The 23,970-nt window shown below is 33.3% G+C and overlaps 3 protein-coding genes across 4 annotated transcripts in view; all 3 read left to right on the top strand.

Annotated features, from left to right (window-relative positions):
• Positions 1-3,846, top strand: part of LOC107020916 (multicopper oxidase LPR1) — a 4,221-nt gene extending 375 nt beyond the window's left edge. The window contains exons 2-4 of the mRNA XM_015221444.2: positions 1-307; positions 1,956-3,413; positions 3,630-3,846. Coding sequence (XP_015076930.1) covers positions 86-307; positions 1,956-3,413; positions 3,630-3,683 — 1,734 coding nt within the window. The 5' untranslated portion in view covers positions 1-85 and the 3' untranslated portion in view covers positions 3,684-3,846. The remainder of the gene's footprint in view (positions 308-1,955; positions 3,414-3,629) is intronic.
• A 4,342-nt stretch (positions 3,847-8,188) lies between these two features.
• Positions 8,189-15,104, top strand: LOC107018474 (uncharacterized lipoprotein syc1174_c-like). The gene is made up of 9 exons (XM_015218967.2): positions 8,189-8,403; positions 8,524-8,658; positions 10,617-10,733; positions 10,870-10,998; positions 11,978-12,154; positions 12,546-12,686; positions 13,161-13,343; positions 13,757-13,828; positions 14,744-15,104. The coding sequence occupies exons 1-9, from the start codon at positions 8,278-8,280 to the stop codon at positions 14,903-14,905; spliced, it is 1,242 nt and encodes a 413-aa protein (XP_015074453.1). The 5' UTR covers positions 8,189-8,277; the 3' UTR covers positions 14,906-15,104.
• Positions 15,105-16,022: 918 nt separating this feature from the next.
• LOC107020574 (peptidyl serine alpha-galactosyltransferase) lies at positions 16,023-23,636 on the top strand. 2 transcript variants are annotated; one of them, XM_015220992.2, is made up of 8 exons: positions 16,023-16,538; positions 18,618-18,788; positions 19,343-19,586; positions 19,691-19,891; positions 20,782-21,314; positions 21,581-21,745; positions 21,916-22,159; positions 22,306-23,636. In XM_015220992.2, exons 1-8 carry the CDS (start codon positions 16,228-16,230, stop codon positions 23,188-23,190), a joined length of 2,754 nt encoding a protein of 917 aa, XP_015076478.1. In that variant the 5' UTR covers positions 16,023-16,227; the 3' UTR covers positions 23,191-23,636. The 2 variants fall into 2 exon arrangements, with proteins under 2 accessions (XP_015076478.1, XP_027773008.1); XM_027917207.1 differs by lacking the exon at positions 16,023-16,538 and adding an exon at positions 17,426-17,478.
• The last annotated feature ends 334 nt before the right edge of the window (positions 23,637-23,970 follow it).

The following is a 23,970-nucleotide window of genomic DNA, read 5'->3' as shown; positions in this document are numbered from 1 at the left end:
CCCCCCCACCCCTTTCTTCTTAAAACATCAAGAACAAGAAAAAGGGGTATTTTTGGTGACTTTGGTCCTCAAATATATTTAAAAAATGATGAAAAAAATGTTGTTTTTGGTGTATATAATTAATTTCTTGGGATTTTTCATGGTTTCAACAATGGGAAAAGATTCTAATGATCAATTAATGACTCTTTCAAAATTAAAAATGTTTGTTGATGAACTCCAAGACATGCCAAGAATCAAAGGTTATGATGTTATCAATGGTGTTCATGTTCCTAAATCTCTCAAGATTGGCATGTACAAAAAAAAATGGGTAAGTAACTCTTTACGAATTTTTATCGTTAAATTGTTCGTAGCTAATAATTTATTGGTTATAAATAGGATTAAAGGTCGAAATTTGTTGTTTAGCTACAAAATTCATTTGTCATTAATTTCTATTTGTCTTTGAGAATTATAAGTTATGTGAAGATTTTATTATGTGTTAATTTTTTTTTCCTCTAGTACATTTTAAATGAAAGTATTGAGACTTTTTTTTAATAATTCAAATTAAGTAAAAAATGTAATTAGAGTTCTAGAGAATTCTTTGGACTTTTTCCTTTCTTTCATATTTTGTAAGAGAATAGTTTGGAAATAATAAAAAATATAATAATAATAATTAATTATTTCTTAAGAAATGTATAAATATCCATCAACTCACTTAATAATATAAATAAGAAAAAGTTTTGTATAAAATAAATAACCAGAGCAATTTTCATTTTCTCTAACTTTATTTTAATTTAATATTTGATATTTATTTTGAAGATTAATAATTTAAATTTCATATTGGAAAGTGTTTATGTAGAGCGTTATTAGCATAAAATTTAAATTTCGAACTTTATTTTTTTTCATATAAAATGATGAAATATTTATCGCTCCATTGTGGATTTTTTACTTTTTCATCCCCGCTGTTTTTTTTTCCAGCTTTTCAATGTGCCACTTTTTTTAACTTTTTTTTACTCACAAAAGACACAAAACATGTAGTGGTTCACGAGGTTCATAGTTTGTGATTTTAGCAATTTGAATTAATTATGAGTAACGAGAAAAAGTGATAATTCCTATAAACAAAAAATGATAAAGGGGGAATATCTAAATTTTATTTTTATTAATTGTTAAATTGATATTTTTTAAGGTATATCAGAAACAGTTTCTCTATCATAAAAATAAAATAAAATTTATGATATTTTAACCCATTTTAAACCACCTTTACGAGATTAAGTTGATAGAAGGGGGTGGGGTGGGGTGAATTTGACAATCCACAATAATATTTAGTACACCTTAAATGTAGTCGAGCTCTGAAAATAAATTTCAAGAATCAAAACAAATATCGAAGAGTTGATAAAAGAAAAAAAATGTATCTTAGTTTCAAGAGTAAAAAAAACTTTGAATTGTAATTAAGTGACCTCCAACTAGACATTTATCATTAACAAAATTGCTAATATTTAATAAGTGTGGAAAAAGTTACTCTCAACCTTAATTAGCACTTCAAAATAAATATTACAAGAACTAATTTCTTTGTTATTTTTTATGTCCAATGTCCAGATCATATGTCCACTTTACATCACTTATTTTAAATTCTTAATCATTACTTTGGAATAAAATGTTATGTACTTGAGAATGGAGAAAAATATTATTTTCATAAAATACTCCTATTAGTAACTAATATTTCATTCTTTCTTTATTGTTTAATCCAACTTTATGCTATACTTTAATTTATTATAGTAATTCAATCATCATCTATATATATAAATCTAATTCTACCTTTTAACTCGATGTTTTTCTATTTGAGTCATAAAAATAAAATCACGTTTAATAAGAAAATGTTTTACTTTTAAATATTAAACATTTTAATGACCTGCTACGAGCAATAATTTTTATATTGTCAGTATATAGAAATTAAACGTTTTTTTTTTTGCTTTTTGTAGAAATTCCATAGGGATCTTCCAGCAAGTGAAGTGTTTGCGTATGGTACATCGCGGCACAGAGCAACAGTCCCTGGTCCTACGATCGAGGCCATTTATGGAGTTGACTCTTATATTAAGTGGCGAAATCACCTCCCTTCAAAGCACATGCTTCCATGGGACCCATCAATTCCAATTGCTACAACTACTTTTAAAAAAGGGATCCCAACTGTGGTGCACCTACATGGTGGAATTGATGAACCACAAAGTGATGGTCACTCTGAGGCATGGTTCACTAAACATTTCAAACATCATGGACCAAAATGGACTAAAAAAACCTATCATTATCATAACTATCAACATCCCGGTACGATGTGGTACCACGATCACGCGATGGGGTTGACTAGGGTCAACATTCTAGCTGGTCTCATGGGTGCCTATATTATACAACAACCAAATGTTGAGGGGCCACTAGGGTTGATATATGGTGAAGAGTATGATCGTCCTTTGGTTGTTTTTGATCGTGGTTTTAGGTCAGATGGTTCGATTTACATGAACTCTACCGGTAACAATCCTTCTATACATCCTCAGTGGCAACCTGAATATTTTGGTGATGCGATTATAGTCAACGGAAAAGCATGGCCTTACATGAATGTGAAACGAAGGAAGTATCGATTCAGGATCATCAATGCAAGTAACGCCAGGTTTTTCAAATTCTTCTTCACTAATAACATGTCGTTTATACACGTGGCGTCTGATTCAGCTTATCATGAAAGTCCGGTAGAGCTCCATGACTTACTATTAGCTCCATCCGAAATAGCTGATGTGATTGTTGACTTTTCAAAGTCAAAGTCAAAGTCCGTGATTTTAGCCAATGACGCCGCCTATCCTTATCCGTCTGGCGATCCGGTCAACGAAGAAAATAGTAAGGTAATGAAATTCATTATCAACTCGGATCACGAGGTTCAAACAGGGCACATTCCGCATAAACTGATAACATATAGGCCTCCAGACATATCAACAGCTTCAAATACAAGGTACATTGCTTTTTACGAGTATGCTAGTGATATCGATGAGCCTACACACCTATATATCAATGGAAAATCGTATGAAGCACCCGTGACGGAGATGCCACGAGTAGGGACTAGTGAGATTTGGAACATCATTAATCTTACTGAAGATAATCATCCATTGCACATACATTTAGGTCTATTTGTTGCGTTGGAACAAATAGAATTGGTGAATATTGAAGAGTTTAAAGGTTGTATGATGAAATTGAATGATGCAATTAAGTGCAAAATTGATAAGTATTCACATGGAAAAAGGACTAAAGTGGTTATTCATGAGAAAGGGTGGAAAAATGTGTATAAAATGATGCCTGGATATGTTACAAAAATATTTGTGAAATTTTCTTTGATTCATTCAAATGAATCATATCCATTTGATGCAACAGCAGAGCCTGGCTATGTTTATCATTGTCATGTAAGTGTTTCTTATTCTTCAAACTTTTTCTTATTCAATTCGTATTGAACCACTGATTAATCTGGATTTTCGTAACATAAGAGCTATTAAAAGGAAAATTATTTCCTATTATACTCAGAGATATAGAGTGGAGCGCGTTCTTATCCATCTCAGTACAACCTTTAATTCTCGTGTTGATAATATAATGATTTCATTTTTTCTTCTTCTTAAATGCAGATTCTTGATCATGAAGATAATGTCATGATGAGGCCTTTAAAGTTTGTTAATTAATAACAAAAAAAAGAAGCTAGAATGATGAAAGAAAGAAAGGGGAAGCTAATTACCTTTTTCTTTTTCTTAATTTTGATAATTATCAAATATATGTAATGTAATTATTTGAATTTTAAGCAATGAAAATTAAACCCACTCTTATCAAGGGTGTTCATTTTCCTAAGTATCTCAAAGATTGGTATGTAAAAAAAAAAAGGTATGTAATTAGTCATGAATTTCATCGTTAAATTGTTCGTAGCTTATATATATATATATTGCTAGAGAATTTCATGGTTAAATTGTTTGTAATTTTATAAATAAAATTAGAGATAGAAATTTATTATTTACCTGCAAAATTTGTTCGTTACTAATTTCTATTTTTGAGAATTACAAGTTGTGAGGGTTTTTTATTATGTAATGTCAATTCTTTTCAGTAGATAAAAATGCTGTGTTTAATTAAACACTATTTCCTAGTTCATATTGAATGAACTGTTAAAAGACTACTTTAATAATTCCAATTAAGTAAAATTTTCGAAGTTTAAGAAAACAAGTTTGGACTTTTTTTTAGTTCATATTTTGTAAGAAAATAATAAAAAATGTAATAATGGGAATAACATTTAGGCGTCGTTTAGACATTCATCATATTATATGGACTAATTTGATTTGTTTAGTGCAAAAAGCGAGGCTAAACGGAAACACGATCAACAAGGATTCATATATTCGAATTTAATGATCAAACTAATTGTTGATTTTTAATTTAATGTGACATAGACGAGGTATATTTTTAGAGAAAATTACGTAGTGAAATAAATTTATACTATTTAATTACTCATCATAGATATAGTTTGCTATACTTACCACTCGCGACTAATATTATATATTAATTACGTGGGTTGACTTCGAGTTTGTATAATTAGTCACGTTTGTGTATGTATAATTCGTCAGAATATACAAATATATAGGTATAATATACAATTATTTGGTCTATATACATATAGAATTCACTTCTCTCACTCTCTGACCTCTCCCGCTAGCGTCTCTCCTGCCTCTCCCAATCTCGCTAGCCTCTCTCCTCTCTCTTACAATCTCGCTTGCCATATATACAAATTCATATATATATTATACAATTATATACATATACGACTCATCTCTCTCCTCCATCTCCCTGTCTCACTCGCCTCTCTCATCTCTCCCTGTCTCACTAGGGATACATACAAATATATATATATATATATACATAATTATATATATATATAATTATCTAACTATATACATATACAATTCACTTTTCTCCCACTCTTTTCTGTCTCTCTCTTCTAGTCTCGCTCGCCTCTCTCCTTCATATAACATGTAGCTACGAATTATAATTATCATGTAGCTATGAATTGTAATTATCAAACTATATCTATAGAGAGTAATTAAATTATTTTAAGTGACTATATACGAAAGTTTTATAAGGTAAAGTTAAAATAAAATTCTAAATATTGAGATTTTCTACCCAAATAAGAATATATAAAAAGTCAAAATTTCTGAAAATAAATCACCACATGTCTTATAGAATGAGCTCAAAACTCGATCAAACATATTGTTAAACTAATTTTTAATTTATAAAAATATTTGATAAATATTAAAAATAACTTAAAATAAATTACGAAAAATTTGATAAACTAAAAAATAACTTAAAATAAATAACTTAAAATAAGTCAGAAATCAAAAATAGATCTCGCCTGCTTTTTATTAATGCTGGTTGTTGTCTTGTTGAATATTCAATATTGTTTCATGACTGAAACTAACGTGTATTCTCCGATCATCAATTATAGCATTATACATGTTAAAATATGCTAATTCACAAGCCTCATTGTCCTCGAACTCAATAAAACCATAACAATGGCTATCCCCAGTCTCGAGATCTCGAATAATTTCAGCAGATATCACGATTCCAAAGCGTGAAAAAATTGTATATATGTCGTCATCTTCAGTTACCGAATTCAAATTCCAAACCCATAGAATGCTGTTGTTTATCATCACCGACATACCGGAATGAGAAACGGATTTTCCGGCGGAAGGGTATTTTTGGAATTTGGGAAGAGGGTTTTGGGGAAGAGAATGGGAGAAGGAAGGGTATTTTAATTTATTTATAAAAAAAAATAATTAGGAGATGAAAGGGAAAAATCATTGTCCTAATATAATTTGGATTGTAAAATAATTACAATTAAGTACTAAAATCATTAGTAATTATGAAAAATTGTAATGATTTACTTGCAAAAGAATTAAACGTGCATGTAAATATACTTGGTCAATATTACAATAAATAAAATCAAAATTTACCAAGAATCGGAACCAAAAATATTATTAAGCCTTTTTTTTAAAAAAAAATTCTTTTAAAAAAAGGAAAACTTTCACATACAGCCACTTAAAATAATTAATTACTCTTCATAGCTATAGTTTAATAATTACAATTTGTAGCTACATGTTATATAGAGGAGAGAGGCGAGCGAGACTGGGAGAGAGAGGAGAGAGGAGAGAGAGAGAGGGGGGGGGGGAAAGAGTGGGAGAAAGGTGAATTGTATATGTATATTGGTTAGATAATCGTATATTACACATATGTAATTGTGTATATGGCAAGAGAGATTGAGAGAGGGAGGAAAGAGGCGAGCGAGACTAGGAGAGAAAGGAGAGTGGCGAGCGAGATCGAGATAGGCGAGCGAGAGAGGGCAGAGAGCGGGAGAGAGGTGAATTGTATATGTATATAATTGTATATAACTATATATTACACATATATTTTGTATAAATAGCAGCGAGATTGGGAGAGGGAGGAGAGAGGCGAGCGAGATTGAGAGAGGCGAGCGAGAGAGGGCAGAGAGTGGGAGAGAGGTGAATTGTATATGTATATAGGCTAAAAAATTGTATATGATACATATTTATTTGTATATCCTAGCGAATTATTCATATACAAATATGAATAATTATACGAATTCGAATTCAGTCCACGTAATTAATGTATAATGTTAGTCGCGAGTGGTAATTATAGCAAACTATAGCTATGATGAGTAATTAAATAGTATAAGTTTGCTTATCCGCATAATTTTCAAAAAAAAAAATATGATCCTTTAGTTAATAAAGAATATATTTTTTTTGCAAGTGATATACCAAAAATCCTATAGATTGGGAAGGGAATGCCGCATAAAAAGTCGAATGGATCGATAAATCGAATATTGATTTATTGTTATTGGATTAACGATATTTAATGATTTTATAAAAAAAAATCGGATTATTGATTTGGTATTAATTTTTAATGGGGAAAATAATGTGTATAAGTAAACATATACTAGTGAAATTATAGTTCGTCTTAATAATAATTGATGGTCTACTTTTAACTATAATTATGCGATTCAACTTTTTAGTTTTGTATAATATTCACACATTTGTATAACTTTTGCATCATATTATTTTGTAACTGTTTACACGATGTTTGTAATTGTATAAATTATTATTTTTTGATTTTATACAAAAATAATTGAATTATACGAACCCGTAAATTATACAATGAGATAGCTAAAACTGTAGCTACATCCCGTAAATTTCAGAATATAGTTATGAAACATAATTAAGTTTATTATAGTGGTTATTTGTGAAAATTTTCCTTTTTAATATTAGGTTATTGACAAACCGATTACCCATCAAGACTAGTAAGTTACTACACTTGCTTATGCATAAATAATAGTATAAATATTATATATCAGTCTCAATACATTACTAGTTATTGTCTTTATACTTTAGCCTTCAACTCACACTTTAAAGTGACTTTTTAGTTCACAACTTCACATTATACAAAACATCAAAATTTATAGTAAGAATTCTATTTCTCTTAATTATCTTTGTGATACACTTGTATAGTTTTTTCATTATATTATTGTGTTGTCGCATCAAATTTATTAGAAAATTTATATATTTATTTTATAAGTATTTTCTAACTGGTTAAACTGAAAACCTATAAAAAAAAATCTCTTATTGATTTGATTATTCATTTAACGTATTTAAACATCAAAAATTATTAAACCGAATCAATAATACATAAAATCTAACCGATTAATGTACATTTCTAGCCTGAAGCCTGAGGAACTCATAAGCGGAAAGTTGGCAAAAAAGAGTCTTAGGAAAATGGGGTGCGTCTTAGGAGATAATATCTCATATATTCACTCAACTTTGCATACTTCACTTAAAAAGTTACTCATCTTTATTTTATAACTCAAAAATCACTAAAAAATCGAAACATGAAAATAAATCTGATATGAATCTCCTCCACGTCAAGCAAACACATGTATAATGTACTATTTCCATCTAATAACTTTTTAGGAGTAGATTGGAATTAATTGATAAACATTTTTCTGGAGCTAAACAGAAGTAAAAACATAAAATAAAAATAGAAACTGACAAATAACTCAAATTATGAGTAGTTAAATGACATATTCTAGTTTTACAAGGGGTGAAATTAACTAATATCCTTTTGATATAACCTCATATCACCATTATCCTCTTTCTTGACAAAATTTCAATTCTTTACTTCAACAAAAATGGCAACAGAGAAATTATTCTAGTAAAATTAGCTGCAACAATGGCTACATTAGGCCTCAATCTTTACTCAGCTTCAATGGGTCATCAATTTATTCACCCAAAATCCCAATATTCACCTTCTAAGTTCAGAATTTCATGTTCCAGCTTGTTCTTGCAAAATAACAAGGTACAATTTTTACTGACCAAGACTTGATTTTTGTTTGTTGGGATTTCAAGAAATGAGATTTAATGAGCGCCCAATTGAGTTAATTGTTGTTTGTGTGTGTTTTGATGGTAATATGAGCAGTTTAAGAGGGAGTATACAAGTGTGATGATAGTGCCTACTGGTGTTGGAGCAGCTATTGGTGGCTATGCTGGTGATGCTTTGCCTGTTGCTCGAGCACTTTCCTCTGTTGTTGACTGCCTTATTTCTCATCCTAATGTATGACTTTTTTTGTTTTGTTTCCTTCCATTTGTCTTGATGAAATTTTACTCTGTGTATACCCTTATGTGTAGTATAATATTTAGACCTCTATAACGAAGAACTACTAGGTCGAACCAGTTTGACGACAAAATACTAGTTAATTTCCTCCAATTTGTCTTAATTATATGTGGATAGAGTTATCTAGTACCTCTGTGTTGCTAAGAGGTAGTTTGTAATCTGTACAATAGTTGAGGTGTGCACAAGATGACTCGAATACCACCACCGTTATTAGAAAAAACATAAGTAGGACTCTATTTTTAAACAATGTGCTCACCCTTGATTATTTTTGAACTATTTGCTGACCATTTATTATAGCATTTGAATAAGGACTGATATGATAGAGTTTGATGAAGGAGCTAATATATCCGTCTAAATTTACACATTGAATATATTGAATCGTTAATGGGAGATAAGATATGTTAAGAATTCAATTTAGGGATCCTTCAACATGAACTGAAAATTTATTGACAGTTGCCTTGCGACTTTGAAATTCAGGTGATAGCACTTCTTTTCAGAAAAATTCTTAGGCTTCAAATGTGGGTTGTCCTTCATATACTAGTGTTTTTATAGAGGAAATGATGCATGATCACTATAGCTATCATTTTACTTCTCATGATATGTAATTACTTGTCAAATGTCACACCAGTGTAATTAGTGTGAATGATGTCTTGTTTGGCTGAACATTTAAGCAGACTGTCACTTAGCTATTTCTCTTAATTTTGTCTTCAACGAGGAATTTTTTCCGTACGTAGTATAGCGATGAAATTGAACTTCTAGTCAAGTACATGCCTCATAATCTAGCTATAGGCATCATACATTCATACTGGCAGATGCATTTCCACTGATATAAACGGCTAAAGCTCCAATACCTTGTGTGTTCAGCCCTTTTGAGACTAGATAAAAGAATATGTGGTAAGTAAAACTAGCTTGGATAAGGCAGTTTACCTCAACTGCAATTAGCTTCAAGAGTTATCTTCTGCCCTGCTTCAAAGGATATTGTGGGAATCGATGAATCCTATTCGACATTCTTACACTACTGACAAGGTGTTTGACTACTAAATAAAAATTAAATTGTTTCATACTCTATCTAAAGGAACTGGACATTGGAAAATAGGAAACTAGTAAAAATTGTTTAATTAGCTTGAAATTTGAGTTCTCCATACTTCCTAGTTAGTACTTAGTAGTTCCTGATCAGTCTAATGGACTGAATAGCCTCTTAGATTCATAATACTTTGAGCCTTGCTTTCCTCAATTAATTTAATAGTCTCTGCGACTTTGGTTTTACATTCTGTACTATTGCACTTCCTAGATGAGTCACTAACTGGAACTTAAACTCTTGGTATATCACAAAAATTCTTGGTGTGAAAAATTTAATATGGAGAGACAAGTTAAGGAACCGAGCAATTTTATGGGATTAAATCCTCAACAATAGAAACTGAAAAATATTTCATGTACTTAAGGGCCAAAATATCATCAGTTTTAGTAGCTTCTTTAAAGTGTCAATAAAATGAGGAACCATCATTGCACGCAATGGTGTGGCTTGGCCAATGAAGTGATTTGAGAACCATGAAGTCTCAGGATAAATTCCAGCGGAGACAAAAACACTCGGTGATCTTTCCCATCTTGCCAACCGTTGTTTAATAGAGTCATCCGGTGCTTGTGGTGGTGGAGGTAGAAGGTACACTGTTAAATTAGTCAAGGTGTGTGCTAGCTGTCTCGGATACCATGGCTATCAAAAAGAAAAAAATTAATCAACATTTGAACATCAGGTCAGGAGAAGAAAAATGATTGGAACTTTATGTCAATAGTTGTGTGGACGAAATAACTTAGACTGTCAATCTAGAGTAGGAAACATGGTCTGCAGTTTGGATTCCCATGTATTTTCCTAGCTCTCTGTAAATTTATAAGTCATACAGGTTCTTAATGCAGCAATGCTGTACTGGCCCATGCCAAATGCACTCTATGTTGAAGGCTATGCACTTGATCGATTTGCTGAAGGTCTCTGGGCACTGCAACCAGTTCATCAAAATAGGGTATGCTGTAAACATTTTGCTCATTTATCCTGTGAATTCTGAGCTCTATTCCAGTTGTTACTATATCCCTGATGCTTCCAAGCTTTTATCCTCCGTTCAGCTTGCAATCACATTGTGAACTTGTAACGTGGAGCAGGTAGGACTAGTTTTTGATGCTGGGATAGAGGAAGAGCTTCTTATGCGCCACCTACAAGTGGTTGATGCAACAAGAGCTTCTCTTGGATTGCCAATAGTGGGATACACTGTAACTGACACCCCTTTACTGGTATGCTTTTTATCTTTTAAGTTGAATTTTCATATGCTCAATGTAATGCACAATAATCTTTCCTGAGGGAAGCCCCTAAATATTTAATATGATAGGAGCAATATATGTATTTTTTCGACAATATTCCTGAGGGAAGTCCTTTGCATTGCTTTCAATGCTCATAATATAAATGGTTTCTCACTCTTAATATGGAATCTTTTGGGACTAGTGAGGAAAAGTATGGGAAATGCTGCAAGTTGTTCAGAGTAGATTGGGAACACTGGCAGGCAAAGAATGCACCCAGGGGTGTGGCGTAGTGGTCGAGAACCATGAGGTCTCGGTTCAAATCCTAGCAGAGGCGAAAGCATTAGGTGATTTCTTCACATCTATCATAGTGCTGGTGGACAGTGTTACCTGACACTTGTTGTTGTTGATGGTGGGAGGTGGCGGTATTCCATGGAACTAGTCGAGGTGCGCACAACTTGGTTTAGACACCACGGTTATAAAAAAAAAAAAGTTTAGCCAAAGAATAAGATGTATAAGAAAATGCTCAAAGGAGAAGAGCTACTGAAGCATTTTAAAAGTTGTAGATTTTCGTGACAAAGAGTGGAATGAGAAAGAGGATAAATCAATTTTTGATCTCTTTCTTATGAAGATAAATTATGTCCTAATATGCGGATTCAGCTTTATTTTTGCGTTGGACTAGGTTTTCTTCCACTGTATGGACATATCATCATTATGACACATGCAATATAAACATTTATTGCCAAACAGAGATTGTTTCTCTTAGTTAGGGACATTAAGTTTGACGAAATCATTTAGTTGCTATTTCACATCTCATAGTATTTCCCTTTACTATAAAAGAAAAAACATATCTCATGGTAGATAAAAATATATATATTTCCTTGATGACAGTGTCATTATCACGTCTATATTTATTATTAACTTCACATAAACTTCTAAATGGATCACAAGTAGCTAACACCTAGTGTATGTTAAGGTGGAGAAATGGGTTGATCCAACAAGTGGCCAATCAACAGGGAGGATTCAGCGTCCAGATTCACTACTGAGAGCTGTGGAGAACTTGCGAAATGAGTGTAAGGTAGATGCAGTTGCGGTTGTGGCACGCTTTCCAGACGATGATACAGAAGACTTGGATGATTATCGACAAGGAGTGGTATTAATTTTTTCTATGACTAGCTTCTCATTTCATTTGCAAATGTAATCCTCAATAGTATCTATTCGGAATTTCTAGATACAAAATGATCACAATTCATGAGCTCCTCATAGACAAATATCATTCCTTTTCTTCTCATGGCTATAGACAAATATCATTCCTTTTAGGTCTCTATAATTTTGCCCTAACATGTGTCTGTGAAATCATCTAAATAGAAGGTGTAATATTTGAGTTTTGTATAAACATCAGTTTATAATAACTTTCTTCCGTTGATAGCTTGCTGGTTGTGCTGTTTAATTTTTAACTGTTTGTAAGAGAGGAAATTCACATTGTATTGTTTAATACGTAAAATCCTGATCTTAATTTTATTTTTGTACACTTAATTCTACAGGGAATAGATCTTTTGGCAGGTGTGGAGGCTGTTATAAGTCACTTAGTGGTGAAGAATTTTCAGATTCCTTGCGCACATGCTCCTGCAGTATTGCCTCCTCAATTAAACATGGCAGTGTGCCCAAAATCAGCTGCTGAAGAGGTAAGTGATTGTCCCGTCAATCTTACAATATTTAAGCTCACACCATTTGTGCTGTTTAACTTCATTTGTTTTCCATTAAAGACTGGGTACTTATGTGGAATAGCCAGGTTATAACTCCTCTGCGACTTGGTTTCCTACGTGAGGATAGTGCAGGGGAGTTTTTCTTTTTAGTTTCTTCATAGGCTAGTTCTTTAGTCATCGTAAAATGGAAACATGATCATTTTAGCCATGTAAATGTTCTCTTGCGGTAGATATTCACTCTCAAGAGGAGCGTAAATAGTTTATACGATTTTAAAAGCATGATTTTGAAATGCTTTCTTCTGCATTTACAATGAATAAGAGGGAGATATGACTTCGTTCAGAAAACCATGAAGATGTATAATCTGCTATTGCTGCACCCTTTTAAGCATCTTTTGCATTCTCATGATATCTTTTTTTTTTTTTTTCCTTTTCTCTACCTCAATCTTCTGACAGATAGGATTTACATTCTTGCCGTGTGTCCTTGCTGGGCTTAGCACTGCACCACAGTATTTGGTCAAGGCCAATAATTATTCAGACAACTGCATTGTAGCTGGTGACGTTGACAGTGTGATTCTACCAATTGATGCTTGTCGTGGAGATGGTGCTCTTGCATTTGCCAATCGTAAAAGAAACAAGGTAATTGGCTCTTTATCTATCGACATCAACTGGGTGAGTTTAGTGTTTGCTAGACTTCGAGTTAGGCCTTCGACAGCTGACTCTGTTGATTAAATCAGAATCACCCCAATCCCTTATTCCTTCCAACGGTTGGATAGAAAGAAAAGAAAGCGCCTCATCCTTTTCATATTTACGAGTATTCCCAAACCCAGCTTACACTACTTGTCTCTTCTTCCTTTGTCATGAAAGTGATACCATATGGTTGCCTAAACTTCCTCTAGTACTACTATTGTTAGAATATGGCTTGCAACTACAAATCTTGTCATGCTTCCCAAATTAGTCATTTGGGAGGGGGCGTATTTTCGATAGCCAGTCAAACATCTTCTGCTTTCTCGACATTAATCCCATTTTTCCTATTTGCTCATATTTTGCAGCCTCTTATAATTGCTGTTGAAGAGAATCAAACAGTTCTGAATGATACACCAGACTCACTTGGTATTGAAGCTGTAAGTTCAAATGTTAATTGCAAATACCTTATTTATTGTCTATTTGTTCTATTAGCAACCTGCAACCAAACATGAAGTGTCTATGCATGTTTCATATTCAGTAGAGAGCTTTAGCTTGTAGCATGTACACTGTGCAACGATTATTTACCTGCGCCATGCATAGTATCAATAATCTTGATTTTGATATGAAATGAGCTTAAAATAAAGAAGCGATATTCATATAGCCGATCCCAACTTGTTTGTGATTGAGGTGTAGTAGTTGATTGATTAAGGGGTTGTTTGGTTTTGGAACAAGGTTATCCGGAGTCTTAAGTTGCTTACACTCTCTAAAAAAGCCGCCGCAACCATGTCAGATCCTCTAAAAATGCAGCACTCTTGGAGGGCCCAACACGCACCTGCGACATTTTTGAAGATTCCGCACTGATATATTCCAGACAAAACCAATATTTTGGTGATATTAGCTAATGCCAATAACCAATCACTGTTTAAATGTAACCCAAAAGTTGTGTTGGGATTAGCATCTTGATCCCGGTAATCAAACGACCCTTAATAGGGTACTGACAGATAGTAATAGGGAAATACGAGTACTAAACTGTGACACCCCATGTTAAGATTAGAAGTCCTACATCGGCAAAACACAGGAGGTATTTATGTAAGTAGACCTTATAACTAGTGACAAGTTTTAAAGTCGTGCAAGCCTAGGCCTAGAGCGGACAATATCACTAGCGGGCTGGGTTGTAGCACAAAATTCAAGTGTCCTAAGGTGTCTATAAAGTCGTGCGAGCCTAGGACAAAAGCGGACAATATCCCCCCTTTCCCCCCTAAAAGAATGTTCATTCCTTTCTTATACAAATATAACCTAGAGGTGCTTGTCTGGACACTATCATATTGATGTATGCCTTGTTTATTTTGCAGGTGAAGGTGTCAAACTACTGGGAAGCAATAGGTGTAATTGCAGCTCACAAGGCAGGAATAGATCCAAATTCTCTTAGAAGGAATAGAATCAACAACATAACACCAACTACTTTTGTTCCTTCAAATGGTTATGCTAAATCAAGTATCAAATCATTTGTTTGAAATATAGAGAACTATAGTATATACATTCATCATATTATAAGGACTAATTTGATTTGTATAGTGCAATAGTAAAGGCTAAACGGAAACATGGTCAGTGAGGATTCATATATTCGACCCCAACGACCAACTAGTTGGGGACTGAGGTGTAGTTGTAATATAACGGGAAGAGGTTTATATTCTTCATTTATTTTCTCTCTTACCTTTTGTGTTATAATACAATATGTTCAAATTTTGATTTCTTTAACATCGAGTTTGAATTCTGAATACGATTTTGAACAATAGAAAATAATTAAATATCAAATGTATCAATAGTCCACTTCTTTTTTGTTTTGAATATCAATATTGGAACAAATTACTTCTTGCACCTACTTTATTTGACCAATTAAATAAAACAAATAATTAAACAAATGGATAATACAATTTTTCTACTCTTAATTCATCATGCTAGTTTGCAAGATTTGGATCTAAGATCTTAATTATTTTTCATTTTTAAATTACTTGATAAGTCAAACACTCAAAAGTTTATTATACATATTTACATGATATAATAATATCAAATTTATTAGCAAATATTTATTCCGTTTTAGTTTATCTGATATATTTTCTTTTCAAATCAACTTAAAAAGATAACACACTTTTAAATTTCAAAATAATTAAGTTTATAATCCTATTTTTCCTGTCACATAAATAATTAGGAATGTAATGAGTAGGTTTAAGTCCTATCACATAGTAACAAATTCAATGATATGAAATCTTTATTCTCTTTAATTTTGTTCCTAAATCTGCTTATATTTTATCTTTTTCCGATTTCATTTATAATTTCATTAACTATGATATTATTATTGTTGTCCAAAAACATAATAATCTCATTTATAAATCTAAAAATTGTTTTTTTTTATATGACCTCAAATTTATAGAGTATAATTTTCATGTCCTTTTTTAAAGTTTGGTAATAATGAATTTTTTAATTTTTACAATTAAATAAACGTTTGGCTAAAATTAGCCATCTTTTCTCACTGACTATTCAAGAACACATGAAAGACAGCTCTTTTTTTTTCTTTTTTTTTAAAAATTAATTTATTTTTTATAATTTTTTTTAAAAAATATTTGATTTCCATTTTCAGTTCTCAAAGATTACAGATCACACTTGTTTACATTATTGAATTAATATACTCCTTAATCCTCCACGATCTTTAGATCACACAGCATCAAGACAAAATTTTTAATTTTAAAAATAAATAAATTCAAGAAACCTTTTGACTTTCTACCAAAATCATGAAATTGAGATCAATACAGAGATACCCTTTTGAGTTTTGGTGTTTATGATGGAGAAAAAAGCAATCTTGGTGTGTTTGGTGCTGACATTGAGTTTAATAAGTGGTCAAGAACCAGAAAAGATTGATACCCAAAAGGCACCATGGAGGATCCACACTTTGTTTTCTGTAGAATGTCAGAATTACTTCGATTGGCAAACGGTTGGACTTATGCATAGTTATAGGAAGGCTCAGCAACCTGGACCTATTACAAGATTGTTGAGCTGTACTGAAGATGAGAGAAAGGGGTATAGAGGGATGGAGCTGGCTCCTACTTTTGAGGTTCCTTCTATGAGTAGACATCCTAAAACTGGTGACTGGTAAATTCTTGAGCTTTGATTATTTGTGGGGTTTTTGAGTTTTCTGTTTTGTGGATGCATGTGGTGTAGTGAAATGCTGAATTGGGTTTTTGATTGTTGTGATTTTGATGGTTTTTGAGGTATAAAGAAGATGAAAGATTGATACTTTTTGTGTTGTTTTGTGGATGCATGAGTTGTTGATTATAAGATGCTGAATTGGGTTTTTTGATTCTTGTGATTATGATGGCTTTGAGCTATTAGGAAGATGAAAAATTGATACTTTGTGGATGCATGAGTTGTTGATGATGAAATGCTGAATTGGGTTTTTGGTTCTTGTGATTTTGAGGGCTTTGAGCTATTAAGAAGATAGAAAGTTGATACTTTCAAGTTTTTTGGGGGGATGCATGAGTTTTTGATGATAAAATGATGAATTGTGTCCTCAATTCTTGTGATTTTGATGGCTTTGAGCAATTAAGATTGAGAAAAAAAATGATTTTTTCTTTTGTTTTTTTCCAAGAGGGTCAGCTTTGCCTAGTGTGTTTGGTGATAAAAGTGCTGGATTGGGTTTTGATTCTTGTGACTTTGATGGCTTTGAGCTGTTAAGATGATAAATGGATGATATCAACTGAGATGTCAGCTGCGTTTACGTTTGTGTGATTGCTACCATTAATTGGTTTTTGCGTTAAATTCTAATGTATGTATTCAATGCTGCATTGGGTTTCTGATTGTTGTGGATTTGGGGCTTCAAATAATTTAGAGTATAGCACATCTAGTTATGATATTTTACCCAATGAGGAAGATCAGCTTTGTTTAGTGTTGTATGATTGCCAGCTTTATTTATATTTTTGCCTTCGATTCTATATGTTTATTGCTGAACTGTTTTTTTGTTCTTGTGACTTTGATAGCTTTACACCATTATGAATATGAAGAAATGCAATTATGTTCTTTTTCTCGCAAGAAGGTATCAACTTTGCCTAGTGTATGCCACCTTTATTTTATTTTTTCCTTCACTTTTCTATGTTGACCTCAATGTTGAATTGGATTTTCAAGTCATATGGCTTTTGTCTCTGAACGGTTGAGAATATGAAGAAATGAATTTATGTTGTTTTTTCAGCAAAGGTATCATCTTTGTATGTGTTTGTGTCGTTGCAACCTTTATTTGCATTTTGCCCTCAATTTTACATGTTTGATTCAATGCTGACCTTGATGGGTTTAAACATTTTAAAATGTGGATAGGTAAAAATATGTTGTTCTCGACGAAGATATCGGAACGGACTTATAAAATGTTGTGTGATTGATTCTTCTTTATTTTTCTTCTACTTTTGCATATGCTATTGTGTATAAAAATTAGTGTTGATTGTTGTTACGGTGGTTTTGAAATATCAAGAATTTAATGATATAAAAAGTACAAAGGCGATTGAGATATCACGATAATAGAAAGATAGGATTTCGTCCCGATTATTAATTTTGAAGTGGATATCCTTGAGTTCTATGTTAAATGCTCCAGTGATGATTGATAAAGATAAAATTGGGTCAATTGACGTTTGTTTTACTTGGAGAAGGAGAAAGGAAGAATACTTGATAATTGCATTACCATTAGATTGGTGAGATTATTTGCTCTTATATTGCATCTTCTGGTACTTGTTTGCTCAATGTGTCACTCTTTTTTACTATTCTGCTAACTGCTTTGATTGTTCGCTTCTAGCTTTTTTGGTTTCATGGGTCAGTTCTTCTCCTCTACTTTACTTATGTAGAATTTTGCGATACTCTCATTTTCTTCTAGTGGAAGATGTTATTCGTTATTTGAGTTGGACATATTCAACTACAGAATTAGTCTTATATTTACATGAAGAACCATCGGTGGATTGTCCTTGGCAACAGACATCATTTTGCCAGTGTGTTATTCACAACATTTCATCCTGTTTTTCCTTCCTAGAAAAAAAATAAATGCAATTTTTGTTTTTTCTTGATATCGTTGTATATTTTTTATGGTATAATCTTCCTCTTATCTGATTTGGTTCAACTTGTGTTGTTTAAAAGCAACAGTAGAAGCTTGTAATGCAGATCATAGAAGATAATACTGTTCTATTTGTTCTGCAGGTATCCTGCAATTAACAAACCAGCTGGAGTTGTTCACTGGCTTAAATACAGCAAAGAGGCAGAAAATGTTGATTGGGTTGTCATACTGGACGCAGACATGATCATTCGAGGTCCAATCGTACCATGGGAGATTGGGGCAGAGAAAGGGAAGCCTGTCTCTGCGTATTATGGGTAAAACCAAATTCTCTTATTACCCAATTTAAGTTTCACTATTTTGTTGAGATATTGATGTGGAAGAAAAAGTATTTACTTGATGGTAACAGAGATAGTTTGCAATCATGTCTTACAAATATGTAACTTAATGGTTACTTGAACAGTATATGTCCAGGAAACATCTATATTTCTCAAAATATGTCTAGAAAACATCTTTTAGGCATTGAATGTAAAGATCTACATAATCGAAGTGAACTAAAAAAGGAATAACCCCTTGAACTTTCTCTATAGATTAGTATCACCTCATCACCTCTTATTGCACTTGGCATGTGAAAGCAGACTCCTAATTCAAGAAAAGCCATAAACATCACAGAATTAAAAATGCACATAGAAGATGTTTGTCTGACGACTATTTTTGGTGTTTTCTTGACAACCTGCAGCATCCCTTTTCAAAATTTCATGATCCTTAATTATATAATCCTCTTTGTCAGATTGATTGTTTATCGTAATACCCGCCGCTACCCTCTGTTGTTGAAGGCTCGTTGATTCTAAAGAGTTTATTTTACAATTAGGTATTTAATTGGATGCGATAATATTCTTGCAAAGCTGCATACAAAGCATCCTGAATTTTGTGACAAGGTTGGTGGGCTATTAGCCATGCATATAGATGATCTTCGAGCTTTGGCACCCCTATGGCTTTCAAAGACTGAAGAAGTACGGGAAGACAGAGCTCACTGGCCAACCAATTATACTGGTGATATCTACGGAACAGGGTGGATCAGTGAGATGTATGGATATTCATTTGGTGCTGCCGAGGCAAGTTGTTTCATTGGCTGATCTTTTATTTTGCATATATCTGTTGCTGCTTTTTTAATGGTTTATTAAGATTATATATATATCCTTTCTGTTTGATTTGTCAGGTAGGACTCCGGCATAAGATCAATGATAACTTGATGATATACCCTGGCTATACTCCTCGAGAGGGTGTTGAACCTATTCTTATGCATTATGGCTTACCTTTTAATGTTGGAAACTGGTCATTCAGTAAACTAGACCATCATGAAGACGACATTGTCTATGATTGCAGCCGTCTCTTCCCTGAACCTCCTTATCCTCGAGAGGTAAAATTTTATGTGCACCATTAAAATAGATCAATTTAGTCTATGCATATTATAAATTTATTTTTATTTTTTACCAGCATGGCTTCCATTTTGTGAATGACTCAGCTGAATATGCTCTGAAGGAAACAATTCAATGTCAATTGATACTAAAACTTGTTAAATGACAATTCATATATACAGCAAGTGCAGGTGGTTGGGGTGAGCAATCTTGTTGCCTTCTATGGGTGATGCTTCGACCACCACATCTTGATGAAGTAAATTAGGCTGACTTGAGCTGATATAAGCTATGCTATCTGTTAAATCTTTCATAAACTAAGATACTTACCGTCTTCGATTTCTTATTAGTCATTTGCAGGTTGAGTCTACTTTTTTGTCTTCCTCATTTGATTTATACTAGTAAAAGTAAACTTTCATAGTACTTAATAAGTATAAGCGACTTCAGAGGTACTCGTCAAAAAACAAACCTCAGTGTGTCAAATTTGCTGATTTCTGATACAATTAGAGCAGTGCATTTTAAATCAGTTCTTTCTATCAAATTCATGGCCATTTAGAAAGTCAATGAGCAAGCAAGTAATGCTAAGCTGGCTCACTTATGTGGTGAACTATGACCACTTCCTCATAGACATAATAGTACAAGTTTTAAAAGCTGGAGTTCTAAACACTTGACCAGCTGAAAAGTTTCCGTGTTGGGGCTTTTGAAATATGAATCTCGTGATCTAAGTTTAATAGTTTAAATGTGTTTACTTCATTGAGCGGTCATCCATGCGTTGTAATGATTCCTTATGCAGTTTGTCACTAGGAGTTATTTGGATCATTCGTTCTGTGAGATAACTTGCATTTTTTTTCTTGTAACGTTAATTAGAATCTCTGAGATTTTTAGCTTCTTGCAGATAACACAGATGGAATCTGATCATAACAAAAGGAGGGCACTGTTTCTGAATATTGAGTGCATTAATACCATGAATGAGGGCCTTTTATTACAGCATGCTGCCTTTAAATGCCCTAAGCCAAAGTGGTCAAAGTATCTTAGTTTTCTAAAGAGTAAAACATTCGCTGAACTAAGTCGGCCAAAACATTTGACTCCCCAAAGTCGACAGATGATGGAGATTGAAATTCATGAAGAAGTTAATAAGGAGCCCGAAAAGCCACCTCCAAAAATTGAGGTTAAAATTCATAAAGAAGTTGTTAATGAGCCTGAAAAGCCACACCCGAAAATCCACACCATTTTCTCTACAGAATGCTCATCTTACTTTGATTGGCAAACAGTGGGGCTTGTGCACAGTTTTTACAAGAGTGGTCAGCCAGGGAACATCACAAGGCTTCTGAGCTGTACCGATGAAGATCTAAAGCAATACAAAGGCCATGATCTAGCTCCCACCCACTATGTACCGTCCATGAGCCGACATCCATTAACTGGAGATTGGTAATCTATTATTTCCAAGTTTTTCTTTCTTGTCAATACATATGGCCTTTTGATCAAAGACATCTTTCCACATTCGGCGATTTTTTAAAAGGAAATGAAATAGAGTAGACCTCCACTGGAAGGAGCATATAAAATATCAAATGAAACGTTTGTCACTCACCTGAATTATCTCTCCCCCATCTTATAATAAAATAAGAAAAACTAAGCCCTAAGGTCAATGTGGAAATTTTTGACGTCAAGCTGGATCTAGTTTTTGCTTATTTCAGGTATCCAGCTATCAATAAACCAGCTGCAGTTCTTCATTGGATGAATCATGTGAAGACAGATGCTGAATACATTGTAATTCTTGATGCCGATATGATCATGAGAGGACCAATAACACCATGGGAATTCAATGCAGGCCGCAGTCGACCTGCTTCAACTCCTTATGAGTAAGGGTTATAAGTTTGTGATCTTTATTTTCATTCTGTTGGAGGAATGCTTGGTTCATTAAAATTTTTTATATTTGTTTTGACGAATCAGTTTGTGCCTAATATTCTTGCACGAGTTCACATTGCACAGATTTTTACCAGTTACTACTTTTGTTCGTATTCTGAATCAGCTACCTTATCGGCTGTGACAACATACTGGCAAAGCTCCACACTCGCCATCCTGAAGCTTGTGACAAGGTTGGGGGCGTAATCATTATGCATGTAGATGATCTACGGAAATTTGCGCTTCAGTGGCTGCACAAAACCATGGAGGTCCGGCTTGATAGATCTCATTGGTCCAAGAACATAACAGGAGATATCTATGAATCTGGATGGATTAGTGAGATGTATGGTTACTCATTTGGTGCTGCGGAGGTACTTTTCTACGCTTATTACAAAAAAATAGTTCTTTTAATCAGTTTATATAATGAAATGTTGTTATAACGAGGTTTGACTGTAGCTACCAAGTGCTGTACTCTTTAATCGGCAATCTGTTTAATCTTAATTTTAATGTGTTGCAGTTGAATCTGCGACATGTCATAAGTGACGAGATTCTGATATACCCAGGATATGTTCCTAAGCCCGGTGTTAATTATAGAGTCTTCCACTATGGCTTGGAATATAGGGTTGGTAAGTGGAGTTTTGACAAAGCAAACTGGAGACACACCGACTTGGTTAACAAATGTTGGGCTAAGTTTCCTGATCCTCCTGATCCATCATCACTTGATCAAACTGACAACAATTCCCTACAGCGCGACTTGCTTAGCATAGAATGTGCAACAACGTTGAATGAAGCTCTTCGGTTGCACCACGAGAGGAGAAAATGCCCAGATCCTAACACTATTTCCACACCCAAACATGACAGAGTAAATCAGGACAGAGTCGATGAAACTAGAACCAATGCTGAAACTAGAACTGATGCTGAAACAAGAACCAGTGCTGAAACTGGAACCAATGCTGAAACTAGAACCAGTGCTGAAAGTAGGACCAATGCTGATACTAAAACCGATGCTGAAACTAGAACCAATGCTGAAACTAGAGCCGATGATGAAATTAGAACCAATGCTGAAGCTAGAATGGCTGTTGAAACTACAACTTCAACGAAGTTTGGAGGCGTTGACGAAGTTCAGGCTTTTAGGCACGATGAAATGCCCAAAAATAGTTCTCAGGAATCCTCCCAAGTTGAAACGTCAAACGGAACATTCACTTCCATGAGATTTTGGATCATGGTTTTGTGGGGTGTTTCAATCTTCGGCTTCTTAGGTGTCATGTCCGTCATGCTTAAAGGGCGTAAGGGATTGAAAAAGAGAGGTAAAGGTTACAAGTCCAAGAGAAGAACTACATATTCTGGTTTCTGGGATACAAATGGACAGGACAGACATCTACGCAACGCTGAAACAGCATAGAAATCTCTGTTCTTGGCACAACTGTCAAAGTTCTTTGCACATCAAACATGGTCATTCGCGCCAAGGTCCCTGTAAGTTCATTATTTAAGCATAGAACGAAAAAAAAAAACGTTTCTTTTAATCGAGTTAGTATATAGTTCTATGCTGCTGGATGGAATAGAAGATGTTTTTCTACAATTTGCCTAAATAGGACTATGGCTAGGGAAAAAAAAACATAATGTTAGTACAAGTTCAGAAATAGAGTAAAAAGAAGTTAGTAAAGTTGTTTAAAATAATTACAATTTTTTATTTTTGTATTGTAATTTTCTGCTGGTGTAAGTTTCACAAGTATAATAAGTTTTCATTTCAAGTTTGTGTTGTTTCACAAGTAATGAGGGTTATCATAGTAGTTACAAGCGGACCTTTCTGTAACAGTCATCTTCTATATAACAAGTATTTCACTATAACGTTTTAGTTTTTTTTTTTAATCGATTTTTCATGTTATGTTAGATTATATGTTCTTGATAACAATATTTTATTATATTATTAAATTGAAATCAAAATTTTGCCCATTCTCTTATTTTTCATTGAATAAAGATATCTTTTCTTTTATTTTTTTTCATAATAAAAAATGTGTTAAGACTAATTGGTGGGCATGCGCTTCACGTGAAAGATGGGTGGAGGAAAGTAAAGAAAAAATAAACAACAAGTAAATATCTCAAGTATTGAACCAACCTTTCTTGCCTCACCCCACCCCCCACCCCCCACCCCACTATTTCATATTAGAGATGGAGGGTTTAT

This window comes from Solanum pennellii, chromosome 5 (genome assembly GCF_001406875.1).
Source record: "Solanum pennellii chromosome 5, SPENNV200".
In the NCBI taxonomy this organism is placed as follows: domain Eukaryota; kingdom Viridiplantae; phylum Streptophyta; class Magnoliopsida; order Solanales; family Solanaceae; genus Solanum; species Solanum pennellii.
The sequence above is the reverse complement of the archived record's forward strand: the minus strand, read 5'-3'. Positions and strand labels throughout refer to the sequence as shown.